This window comes from Oncorhynchus gorbuscha, linkage group LG21 (assembly GCF_021184085.1).
Source record: "Oncorhynchus gorbuscha isolate QuinsamMale2020 ecotype Even-year linkage group LG21, OgorEven_v1.0, whole genome shotgun sequence".
Classification (NCBI taxonomy): Eukaryota; Metazoa; Chordata; class Actinopteri; order Salmoniformes; family Salmonidae; genus Oncorhynchus; species Oncorhynchus gorbuscha.
Window position 1 is genome coordinate 60,329,569 of NC_060193.1, and position 12,783 is coordinate 60,342,351.

The 12,783-nt window shown below is 43.4% G+C and overlaps 2 protein-coding genes and 1 pseudogene across 2 annotated transcripts; 2 read left to right on the forward strand and 1 right to left on the reverse strand.

Moving 5' to 3' along the window:
- Nucleotides 1-2,438: 2,438 nt before the first annotated feature.
- Nucleotides 2,439-4,347, forward strand: LOC124008351 (gamma-crystallin M2-like). The gene is made up of 3 exons (XM_046319548.1): nucleotides 2,439-2,569; nucleotides 2,992-3,234; nucleotides 4,021-4,347. The coding sequence occupies exons 1-3, from the start codon at nucleotides 2,561-2,563 to the stop codon at nucleotides 4,294-4,296; spliced, it is 528 nt and encodes a 175-aa protein (XP_046175504.1). The 5' UTR covers nucleotides 2,439-2,560; the 3' UTR covers nucleotides 4,297-4,347.
- A 3,379-nt stretch (nucleotides 4,348-7,726) lies between these two features.
- LOC124008582 lies at nucleotides 7,727-8,833 on the forward strand (annotated as a pseudogene).
- Nucleotides 8,834-10,724: 1,891 nt separating this feature from the next.
- Nucleotides 10,725-11,984, reverse strand: LOC124007746 (gamma-crystallin S-1-like). Its single transcript, XM_046318480.1, has 3 exons — nucleotides 11,844-11,984; nucleotides 11,375-11,617; nucleotides 10,725-11,066 (listed from the first exon to the last, which is right to left on the reverse strand). The coding sequence occupies exons 1-3, from the start codon at nucleotides 11,850-11,852 to the stop codon at nucleotides 10,797-10,799; spliced, it is 522 nt and encodes a 173-aa protein (XP_046174436.1). The 5' UTR covers nucleotides 11,853-11,984; the 3' UTR covers nucleotides 10,725-10,796.
- Between the last annotated feature and the right edge of the window lie 799 nt (nucleotides 11,985-12,783).

A 12,783-nucleotide genomic window follows, 5' to 3' on the forward strand; every position in this document is an offset into this window, starting at 1 on the left:
TTATGTGTTTATCCATAACAGTTACTCCTATCCCCCATAGTATACATTATGTGTTGTTCCATAACAGTAACTCCTATCCCCCATAGTATATTGTTCCCATGTCAGACACTCTTGCCCCAATAATACCATAAGCCCCATAAGCCTTTTTGTGGCTGCAGTAGCCTACTGTAGGATTAGGCATTTCCACAGGATACCCTGTTTGTAAATATTCACTGATTCTCCATTAGCTTTCTCTCAATGGCAATGTTCCATGTTCTATAGTCCATTCTATCCTCACAATGCATTATATGTTAGGATCAAGCTGTTTATACTCTTTTATAATACTGTTCTACCCTAAAACAATAACGTCATGGTTGGACGGAATCTGAGAGTGTCTGCGCCATCCTATGTTCTATATTCTACTCCATATAGAGAAGCTTCTCTAACAGGCCTCCATGTTATTTCTAGAATGAGTGTGTACCTGCAGATTGTTCTATACCGTAGTGTTGTGATGGTCCTATACCGTAGTGTTGTGATGGTCCTATACTGTAGTGTTGTGATGGTCCTATACCGTAGTGTTGTGATGGTCCTATACCGTAGTGTTGTGATGGTCCTATACTGTAGTGTTGTGATGGTCCTATACCGTAGTGTTGTGATGGTCCTATACCGTAGTGTTGTGATGGTCCTATACTGTAGTGTTGTGATGGTCCTATACCGTAGTATTGTGATGGTTCTATACTGTAGTGTTGTGATGGTCCTATACTGTAGTGTTGTGATGGTCCTATACCATAGTGTTGTGATGGTCCTATACCATAGTGTTGTGATGGTCCTATACCGTAGTGTTGTGATGGTCCTATACTGTAGTGTTGTGATGGTCCTATACCGTAGTGTTGTGATGGTCCTATACTGTAGTGTTGTGATGGTCCTATACTGTAGTGTTGTGATGGTCCTATACCGTAGTGTTGTGATGGTCCTATACCGTAGTGTTGTGATGGTCCTATACTGTAGTGTTGTGATGGTCCTATACTGTAGTGTTGTGATGGTCCTATACTGTAGTGTTGTGATGGTCCTATACTGTAGTGTTGTGATGGTCCTATACTGTAGTGTTGTGATGGTCCTATACTGTAGTGTTGTGATGGTCCTATACTGTAGTGTTGTGATGGTCCTATACTGTAGTGTTGTGATGGTCCTATACTGTAGTGTTGTGATGGTCCTATACTGTAGTGTTGTGATGGTCCTATACTGTAGTGTTGTGATGGTCCTATACCGTAGTGTTGTGATGGTCCTATACTGTAGTGTTGTGATGGTCCTATACTGTAGTGTTGTGATGGTCCTATACCGTAGTGTTGTGATGGTCCTATACTGTAGTGTTGTGATGGTCCTATACCGTAGTGTTGTGATGGTCCTATACTGTAGTGTTGTGATGGTCCTATACCGTAGTGTTGTGATGGTCCTATACTGTAGTGTTGTGATGGTCCTATACTGTAGTGTTGTGATGGTCCTATACTGTAGTGTTGTGATGGTCCTATACCGTAGTGTTGTGATGGTTCTATACCGTAGTGTTGTGATGGTCCTATACTGTAGTCCTATACCGTTGTTGATGGTCCTATACTGTAGTGTTGTGATGGTCCTATACTGTAGTGTTGTGATGGTCCTATACCGTAGTGTTGTGATGGTCCTATACTGTAGTGTTGTGATGGTCCTATACCGTAGTGTTGTGATGGTCCTATACCGTAGTGTTGTGATGGTCCTATACCGTAGTGTTGTGATGGTCCTATACTGTAGTGTTGTGATGGTTCTATACTGTAGTGTTGTGATGGTCCTATACCGTAGTGTTGTGATGGTCTTATACCGTAGTGTTGTGATGGTTCTATACTGTAGTGTTGTGATGGTCCTATACCGTAGTGTTGTGATGGTCCTATACCGTAGTGTTGTGATGGTCCTATACTGTAGTGTTGTGATGGTCCTATACCGTAGTGTTGTGATGGTCCTATACTGTAGTGTTGTGATGGTCCTATACCGTAGTGTTGTGATGGTCCTATACCGTAGTGTTGTGATGGTCCTATACCGTAGTGTTGTGATGGTCCTATACCGTAGTGTTGTGATGGTCCTGTACCGTAGTGTTGTGATGGTCCTATACTGTAGTGTTGTGATGACTTTAAGAGAATGAATGAGGACCTGCAGATACTGTAGCACTGTGATGACTTTAAGAGAATGAATGAGGGCCTGCAGATACTGTAGCACTGTGATGATGCATTCCAAACAGTAAACTTGTCCCTTTATTGTGGATTACTGGATAATAAAATGTATTTTGGTCGACGTACAGTATCAAGAGAGCCGTGGTCCACGGCACGTGGGTCAATAATGTGCAGGGCTAGGACATCTGATTTGATGAATCAGGGGTTTTATCTGTATGGACAGGATCAAGGCCTTGGCAGCATCTCAATGCCACCAAATCCCTGCTCATTAAAATAACAAAACCTCTGATCCGGCAACCTTTGATTGAGTTTTATAAAAGAGGCTCGTGGCCCTCTGTCCTGGATATTACATTGAGGAAGAGTGCTCTAACAACAGCCCAGACATGAGTAAGGTAAGGCAGACCAGTTTTTCTCTAGCTAGTTGGCACTACTGTATACAGCTCTCTGGGTCTGTGCTTGTTTTTATGGACTTTAAAGCTGATTTGGAAAGAAACTGGTTGATTGATCAACACAGTAATGTCATAGTGCTGCCATGAAAAATAATCCAGAGATAAGTTTTATAGTGTTTGGTAATGAAAATGATCATTGATCTCTGTTTTACTGGTAGACAAGCTGTAGAATTCCAACAGTGTAGTAGCCTATAACAGGAGACATATAAACAGGAGACAAACTTACTCGTACCTAATTGTTGGTCCAGAGAAGGCAGTATATTTTGCCATTATAGAAATCATAGAAAATGTGTTTTTATATTAGGAATGAAAGAAAAAAACCTGATGTTAACATTTCCCTCTGACCTTCGACCCTGGCTGTGTAGATCACTTTCTACGAGGATAAAAACTTCCAGGGTCGCTCCTATGAGTGCGACACGGACTGCCCCGATGTTCACCCCCATTTCAGCCGCTGCAACTCCATCAAGGTAGATAGCGGCTGCTGGGTGCTGTACGAGAGGCCCAACTATGCAGGCTACCAGTATGTACTGACCAGGGGAGAGTTCCCAGAATATCAGCGCTGGATGGGCTACAGCGACACCATTCGCTCCTGCCGGACCTTTTCTTATGTGAGTAGCCGGGAAGTTAGAGAATGGGTTATGATGTGTGGTTTGTTCATGGCTCAATCTGTATTGTAGTAATGCATTGTGGGATTTATCAGTGTATACTTGTTCACTCAACTGGTGGTTTTAGGGCAGGTTGCCTTAATACAGATGAAGCCTAGTCCTGGACTAAAAAGCACTTTCAGTGGAGATTTTCCATTGATTTTTGTCCACGACTTGGCCTCATCTGTGTCCGGGTATCCAGCCCATAGTTTTATAAGCACAACACATGAGTCTGTGAATGGTTGGGAGATAACCAGACCATGTAAAGGTCTGAAGGTACATGTCAAAGTGACTCTACGACTCGCCTAGAGGGAGGAGAGTCGATGGATGGATGGATGGATGGAAGCCCATAATCTTGGGTTCCTTCAAGAGACATTTCTGAGACATTCTGGACATGTCCTAAACTACCTTTGTGACTGTCATGACCCTGGCCTATGTTAGCACACTGCGACCTCCCCAATTGTGATATCCCACTTCTGACACCAAATGTGGTGTTTGGCTACTTTAGCATTTTGACTTCCCAGTGTTAACCTAAGGCCCGCTGAAACATGTACTGGTTTCCTGTGTTAATCCCGCTGAAACATGTACTGGTTTCCTGTGTTAACCTAAGGCCCGCTGAAACATGTACTGGTTTCCTGTGTTAACCTAAGGCCCGCTGAAACATGTCACTGGTTTCCTGTGATTCCCCATGCCCCCAAGTGACCTGTGTTTTGCCAGTGTTACCTCTCCTGTACCTCTCTGTCCGAGCAGGCCAGCGGCAGTCCCTACCGCATGAGAATCTACGAGAGGCCAGACTTCCAGGGACAGATGATGGAGTTCGGCGAGGACTGTGACTCCGTCCAGGACCGTTTCCGTAGCCGTGACATCTACTCCGCCAACGTCATGGACGGCTACTGGACCCTCTACGAGCATCCCAACTACAAGGGGCGCCAGTACTTTATGAAGCCCGGCGAGTACAGGAAGTTCAGCGAATGGGGAGCCACCTGTGCCACCACAGGCTCCTTCCGTAGGATCACCGACTTTTAGGCCCAACGTCCTCTCCACTCTGACCAGTCAATAAAACGATTGTTTAAATAAGCTTGCTGTTGATATTTCCATTTCACTGTTTCTGATTAAGTGATTGATATTAATTGATGATGGCAGCGTAGCCTAGTGGTTAGAGCGTTGGACTAGTAACCAGAAGGTTGCAAGTTCAAACCTCCGAGCTGACAAGGTACAAATCTGTCATTCTGCCCCTGAACAGGCAGTTAACCCACTGTTCCTAGGCCGTCATTGAAAATAAGAATTTGTTCTTAAGTGACTTGCCTGGTTAAATAAAAGTCAAATAAAAAAACGTATGGGGTCTGTGTTTGTGCCTTTAGCTTAAATGGAGGACAAACCTCAATATATTGAGCAAGAGGCACATGTTGTACATGTGGGTCTAAATTGAATGGAATATACTGCAAACAGGTCTACATAAGAGGATGTAAATATATAGTTGAAATGTTGCACATTTAACATTAAAATGTTGAATCATATGACATTAAGCAGACCATGTTCAGGATCAAGTTTCTATCTCACTCACTCTACATGCTTCTTTGACACAGAGTCACTGGGACACAAAGGGCCACACAGTTGAAACTTACCTCCACGTTGGCAAAGTTCCCAACCAGAGAAAGGTCCCACCTTATGCAATATAACAGAAATCCTATTGGTTACTAGGCCCTGTCAGTCAAAGTATAGAGAAGCAAATATTAATGTCAGTAACGTAGTAATAATATTCCAGGGACTTCAGGGTGTATAGACGGACCTACATTGTCACTGTGGCTTTTTGTCAATAAAATTACACTTTTATTAGTCATGTTTAAGGACCACCTTAAAGTGCTATCAAAACTAGCTTAAAGTGCTATCCAAACTAGCTTAAAGTGCTATCCAAACTAGCTTAAAGTACTGTCAGAAGTTAAAATGTTTTAATTATGGTGTGAATCACATTGTTACTAATAAGATTGTTCTATAATAAATCTAATATTTTCTATGTCTGGTTAGATCAGTTATGTTACAGTTATGTATACTGAACAAAAATATAAACGCAACATCCAACAATTTTACTAAGTTACAGTTCATGTAAGGAAATTACTCAATTTAAATAAATTCATTAGGCCCTATGGATTTCACATGATTGGGCAGGGGTGCATAGGAGGGCATAGGCCCACCCACTTGGGAGCCAGGCCCACCCACTTGGGAGCCAGGCCCACCCATTTGGGAGCCAGGCCCACCCACTTGGGAGCCAGGCCCACCCACTTGGCAGCCAGGCCCACCCACTTGGGAGCCAGGCCCACCCACTTGGCAGCCAGGCCCACCCACTTGGCAGCCAGGCCCACCCACTTGGGAGCCAGGCCCACTCACTTGGCAGCCAGGCCCACCCACTTGGCAGCCAGGCCCACCCACTTGGCAGCCAGGCCCACCCACTTGGGAGCCAGGACCAGCCAATCAGAATAAGTTTTTCCACACAAAAGTCCTTTATTACAGACATAACTACTCCTCAGCATCTGTGGCATTGTGTTGTGTGACAAAACTGCACATTTTAAAGTGTCATTTGATTGTCTCCAGCATAAGGTTCACCTGTGTAATGATCATGCTGTTTAATCAGCTTCTTGATGTCACACCTAGAGTTTCTTGGCAAATGAGAAATGCTCACTAACAGAGATGTAAACAAATTGATGCACAAAATTTGAGAGAAATAAAGTTTTGTGCATAAGAAACATTTCTGGGATTTTTTATTTCAGCTCATGAAACATGGGACCAACACTTTTACATGAAGCGTTTATATTTTTGTTCAGTGTATATGCATTTCTGAGTAGAAAAATATTGTACAAGCAAAACCTGCAACAATATCTGTTTGACATGACCAATCCTGATCACTCCTGGGTTTGCAGGTAGCCTAGTGGTTAGAGCATTGGGCCAGTAACTGAAAGGTTGCTGGATCAAATCCCTGAGCTGACAAGTTCAAAATCAGTTGTTCTTCCCCTGAACAAGGCAGTTAACCTACTGTTCCTAAGCTGTCATTGTAAATACGAATTTGTTATTAACTGGCTTGGCTAGTTCAATAAAAAAAGGGTCTCCTGATTGCCTTTTTTCACACAATTAATGAATTGGTTAAATAAAAGAATACATGATTTATTATTCATTTATAGGGGACAATGCACATGAATCAACATCAATATTACAATAATGCAACATCCATGTAAATGTGCCGGGGTTAGCTAAAAGATCATGTGCACCCGTAGTCCCAGGACAGCCAAGGACAATTACACAGTCACAATACACATACTCACTAAAACAATATACAACATACCAATACATCACGTCCAATAATACATCATTCTAACAACAACAACAACACTATCATCAACTGTCGTCTTAACCACAGATAACTCATGTGTCGAGCTTTGGGTAGATTTGAACCATCAGTTATCCTGATGTTCCTGATGGTTTTTCCTAGATGCTTGGCTACTGCTACTGCTGTTACACAACACTGACATGATGCTGCCTCTGTGACTGACTGGCATTCGAATCCGGGTCCCCCTGCGCACCACAAAGACTGTATTAGCCCACTGAGCTAAAGCCTTTAGTTCGGGGAGTGAACGCAAGTCTTCAGGTCTCCGACAAGGTTACTCATCACGTAACCGTTCACTGACCATCGGTATCACATTGACGTTTATTTTCAAATCCGGATCAGTATGAAAATGTTTTTAAAAGTATTTCCTCTCAAAGTGAATTACCACGGTTGTTTACTTGCTTTTTTTCCCTTGCTAATGACACCATGGCAACATTGTTGTCCATTATGTATGTAAACATGATATATGATTACATACAAGCATATTCATATAGTCAGATATTTTGTTCGCCCACAAAACACAGACCTTTAAGTATAGAACAGAACAATGAATGTATGGGGCCAAACAACAGTTCATCACATCATTTACATTTACATTTACATTTAAGTCATTTAGCAGACGCTCTTATCCAGAGCGACTTACAAATTGGTGCATTCACCTTATGACATCCAGTGGGACAGTCACTTAACAATAGTGCATCTAAAACTTAGGGGGGGGGTGGGGTGAGAGGGATTACAGTAACGTCAGCGTTTTCAGAGTCCATGCCTACATCTAGAAATAAGAAACATATTCTGTGGCTCATTCTCACGGATTCATTCCCAGAAAGGCATTTTATAAGCTGTTACATTTGCATAATTGTGCATAAAAGGACACAATTGAAATTGACAGTGTTTGTGAATTACAATGATATGCTAAATGTCTGGTGGAGTTGTTTTGCTGATGCTAAGCCCAGCCACGCACCAGATCTCCAGTATACACTAGTGTTTTCTGACAATAGTGATGAACGTGTGAAAACTGGCCAACAACAATAACTCGCCACACAATAAGGCATGGCTATACATAAACAGATTTGTGTGCTAACTCCAGATCATTGATTTAAATGACAATACTTTATGCTGCGCAATCACACAGCTGCTTTTTATAAAAGGACAGAGGCACAGAAAGAGTGACCATTGACTGTGTATCTGCCCCTCACGCAACCATGACAATGGGAAAGGTAAGTCAGGCACCCACCTGCATTCATACGACTAGTTTTATAGTATAACTGGAAAAAAACATCAAACATTTCGTTTTGTCCCCCATATAATGACCACAACATTGAAAAAAATACATCAGTTCAGTAGATGGAAGATACATTTTTTATGCTTTAAAATGTTTACACTCCCCTTTGCAGATCATCTTCTATGAGGACAGGAATTTCCAGGGTCGGCACCATGAGTGCATGAGCGACTGTGCCGACCTGCACTCCTACTTCAACCGCTGCAACTCCATCAAGGTGGAGAACGGCATGTTCATGGTCTACGAGAGGCCCAACTACACTGGCCACCAGTACTTCCTGAGGAGGGAGAGTACAATGACAACCAGCGCATGATTGGCATCAACGACTGTATCAGGTCCTGCCGCATGATCCCCATGGTAAACCCAGTGTAGATGCCTCAAACACAGGGCTACGCTCATCACTAGACCCCATCTCACATTGCAATGTGGTTTTATAGAAGAGCACAAATGAAAACTTCTTGATGTTCCTCAAGGCTCCGTTTCGGCCCCACCTATTTTGCTTTATTGTCTTGTTAATAATTGACCTCTAATTTGTAGTAATGTAAAACCCAATATGACCTCTATTTCATCGTCCTGTAGCACCGCGGCTCCTACAGGATGAGGCTGTACGATCGCCCCGACATGAGTGGCCAGATGCAGGAGCTGAACGACGACTGTCCCAATGTCCAGGACCGCTTCCGCATGTCCGACATCAACTCCTGCAACGTGATGGACGGCCATTGGCTCATGTACGACCAGCCCAACTACAAGGGCAGACAGTACTACCTGAAGCCTGGCGAGTATCGCAGACCCAGCGACTGGGGTGGCCTGGGCCCCAGGATCGGATCCCTCAGACGGATCTCTGACTCCAACAACTAAAAGTTCTATGTTCCATGTCTGTTCTCAATAAAGCTGCATGTTCAACCAAACAGTATGTGTCTCCAAACAGTATGTGTCTCTAAACAGTGTGTGTCTCCAAACAGTGTGTGTCTCCAAACAGTGTGTGTCTCCAAACAGTGTGTGTCTCCAAACAGTATGTGTCTCCAAACAGTATGTGTCTCTAAACAGTGTGTGTCTCCAAACAGTGTGTGTCTCCAAACAGTGTGTGTCTCTAAACAGTGTGTGTCTCCAAACAGTGTGTGTCTCCAAACAGTATGTGTCTCCAAACAGTGAACACTTGTGCAGGTGCTTCTAGACCATCCACAGAACACAGAGGGATTTGTATTCAATATTTAGTGTTACATTATCATGCACTTTAACGGCATTGTATAACAATAAATGTACGCATATGCATGGTAGAGTACGCTGGTGGGAGGAACTATAGGAGGACGGGCTACGCTGGTGGGAGGAACTATACGAGGACGGGCTACGCTGGTGGGAGGAACTATAGGAGGATGGGCTACGCTGGTGGGAGGAACTATAGGAGGACGGGCTACGCTGGTGGGAGGAACTATAGGAGGACGGGCTACGCTGGTGGGAGGAACTATAGGAGGACAGGCTACGCTGGTGGGAGGAACTATAGGAGGACGGGCTACGCTGGTGGGAGGAACTATAGGAGGATGGGCTACGCTGGTGGGAGGAACTATAGGAGGACGGGCTGCGCTGGTGGGAGGAACTATAGGAGGACGGGCTGCGCTGGTGGGAGGAACTATAGGAGGACGGGCTGCGCTGGTGGGAGGAACTATAGGAGGACGGGCTACGCTGGTGGGAGGAACTATAGGAGGACGGGCTACGCTGGTGGGAGGAACTATAGGAGGATGGGCTACGCTGGTGGGAGGAACTATAGGAGGACGGGCTACGCTGGTGGGAGGAACTATAGGAGGACGGGCTACGCTGGTGGGAGGAACTATAGGAACTATAGGAGGATGGGCTACGCTGGTGGGAGGAACTATAGGAGGATGGGCTACGCTGGTGGGAGGAACTATAGGAGGACGGGCTACGCTGGTGGGAGGAACTATAGGAGGACGGGCTACGCTGGTGGGAGGAACTATAGGAGGATGGGCTACGCTGGTGGGAGGAACTATAGGAGGACGGGCTTATCATAATGGCTGGAATGGAACCAATGGAACAGCTTGAAACGCACTGTTTTCATGTGTTTGATACTATTCCAATGATTCCATTCGAGCCATTACAACATGGAAGACGGTTCAAAAATACAACGTTAACATCATCAGATGCACTTTTTCGTGTTACAATGTTGCAATCAATTAATTTGCCTTTCTGTAACTCAAGTTCTTCAATCAACAGTGCTGACTATGAGTTGCCCAGACATTTCCCTATTGTATCATGAATGAAAATATTAGCAGATTCTGCTGAGTACAGATGTAGGATCTTAATTTAAGCCAGTTTGCTACAGCAGGAAAATAATCCTGCAGCAACAGGAAATGTGAATTATTATGTGGATTATAATTAATGGGATTGGAGTTGATACATTTTTCGTAAGGGATAACCACGTCTGAAATGTCAAAGTGGTAATGACAAACTTTAGAAGCCTTTTTTAATGCATTGCAGGGTGATCAAATTAGGATCCTACATCTGTAACACATTACACAAATGTGAGTGCAAAGCAAAATATGTAAATTATTCATTTCACAGCCTGTTCATGACAATAACCAAAGAATACAAATATTTGATGTGATATTTCGGGTACACGCATGGTCTATTCTAGGTCTATTCACTCCACAGTTTCACTCAGTAAACCCCGGTAATATGGGAGTTAATTCATGGTAAAACCTTTTAAAAGTTCAACCAACCTAACAGATAAGTTTGTATATTCATTCTTTCTCCGTGGTTTAAAATACAAAAGGCAGGAAAAAAAGGCTCTGTGTGGATTGATTTATTTCAACATGATTTCCCATTGGTCATTGATTCAAGAGTCATACATTCAGCTTCTTACATAGCAATGCGTCTGATGGAACCCACTCTGGCGCTCATGCTTCCCCACTCGTTGTATCTCCTGTACTCTCCCGGGGTCAGCAGGTACTGGCGCCCCCTGTAGTTGGGGTGCTCATACAAAAGCCAGGAGCCCTCCATCACATTGCAAGAGTAGATGTCATTGTAATGGAAACGCTCGTAGAGGTTGGGGCAGTCGTCTGTCAACTCCGTCATCTGTCCTCCGAACTCGGAGCGCTCGAAGATTCTCATACGGTGAGATCCCTGGTGCTGTGGATACAGAGAGGAATGTTATTGGGATGATACTCATGTGTAGCCAGCTCAGAAAAATATGTGGTAGACTACGTCCAACCTCAGAGTCAGTGGAGGCTGGTGGAGGGAGAAATGGGAAGGATAATGAGCCTGTCCTCCCCATTTCGTTCTCCACCAGCCTCCACTGCTCAGAATCCAGCAGTTGATTTCCTGTAGTTTTGGGATCAAACTACAAAGGTCCAGAAGTCCCTGTAATACTTTAGAATCCCTCCAATACTTCAGAGTTAACGGGATCTCTTTAACCTCTTCCTTAATCTGTCTCTTACCTGGGGGATCATGCGACAGGACCTGACGCAGTCATTGAAGCCCATCCAACGCTGGTAGTCGGAGAACTCGCCTTCCTTCAGGAAGTACTGATAGCCCATGTAGCTGGGCCTCTCGTACACCATCCAGTTGCCGCTCTCCACCTTGATGGAGTTGCAGCGGCGGAAGTGGGCATGTAGGTCAGAGCATTCTACACCGCACTCATAAGAGTGACCCTGGAAGTTTCTGTCTTCGTAGAAAATTATCTAAAAACAGATCAATTGAGGTGTTTTATTGTGTAAGACCAGATCTCTTCCCCAGCAGTAAGCCCCAAGATTTAGAATTCTTTTGTAATATTGTACAGACTAAAAATCCTGATCAGAGGCACACATTACCTTTAATGAATCTCATCCCCTTTTATTGATTTCGGTAGAATAATCTATGGAGGAATGCAGAGGCACAACATATGCATAGCATAAAAACCAGCCTTACCTTTCCCATTGTGAAGGTCAACTTTGGTCTCACTGGGTTGGGAGGTGCGTCCTCTCTTTATAATCCATGGATCAACGGCAGTATTGTCATGTAAATAGTTGGACTTTTAACATGTCAGCGGTTTTCCCACCAGAATGCTGTGAACACTGCAATGTATTTTTGTCTTAGGTGGTCAACAAAGTAAGCATTTTTACTTTTCAACAAAGGCTTATTTTATTTAGGATGATTGTAATTTTAAAATGTCTTGTAGATGAGTGATCATCTCTTGACTATTACAACTATGTTGTTTTAGACTAGATTGTGATTTGATATGAAGAAATTAAACTGGTGTAGAAATGGCAGACCAATCTGAGTAATACGAGCGTCCAGTTTTGTGTACCAACCCAGGTTAAAACGTTATAGTAGTGATAATGATGTTTTCCTGTATGTACCCCATCACATTTTATAGAAAACAAAATACACAGTACACTTGGAGGGGGAGTTCTTTATTTTAAAAAATTGAAACTCTGAAGGGAAAACTTGATGGCATGGATTTAACATAAAAACACTGTAAAACATATCATTGAATAATTTATCCAATGTCAAGTCATTACATTGTTGTATATATTCAATGTGCCTTGAGATACTTACTCAGTTCCTCTACATTGTGACGTTTTGATAAAACCAAGAAAACGTAATATTCTAATGTAATGCTATAATTCAAGGCTGTCCAATTCTGGTCCTGGAGGGCCAAAACACTTCTGGGTTTCATCCTCTACTTCTAATCAGGGACTGATTTAGACCTAGGAAACTAAGTGAGTGCAAATTAACTACCAGGTAGAAACAAAAACCAGAAGTGGTTTGGCCACACTAATTTAATATGTACAATAACTCTGTTTCTGTAATCATCTTTTGTAATGAATCACCTGGCAATGCCCATACTACTGTCATGACGTTGGCC

What these genes read in the sequence shown, in the direction of transcription:
- LOC124008351 (XM_046319548.1), top strand. An exon ending in CCTGCCGGACCTTTTCTTAT is followed by an intron (nt 3,235 to 4,020) that starts GTGAGTAGCCGG and finishes CTGTCCGAGCAG; the next exon opens with GCCAGCGGCAGTCCCTACCG.
- LOC124007746 (XM_046318480.1), bottom strand. An exon ending in CCTGTCGCATGATCCCCCAG is followed by an intron (nt 11,067 to 11,374) that starts GTAAGAGACAGA and finishes CTGTATCCACAG; the next exon opens with CACCAGGGATCTCACCGTAT.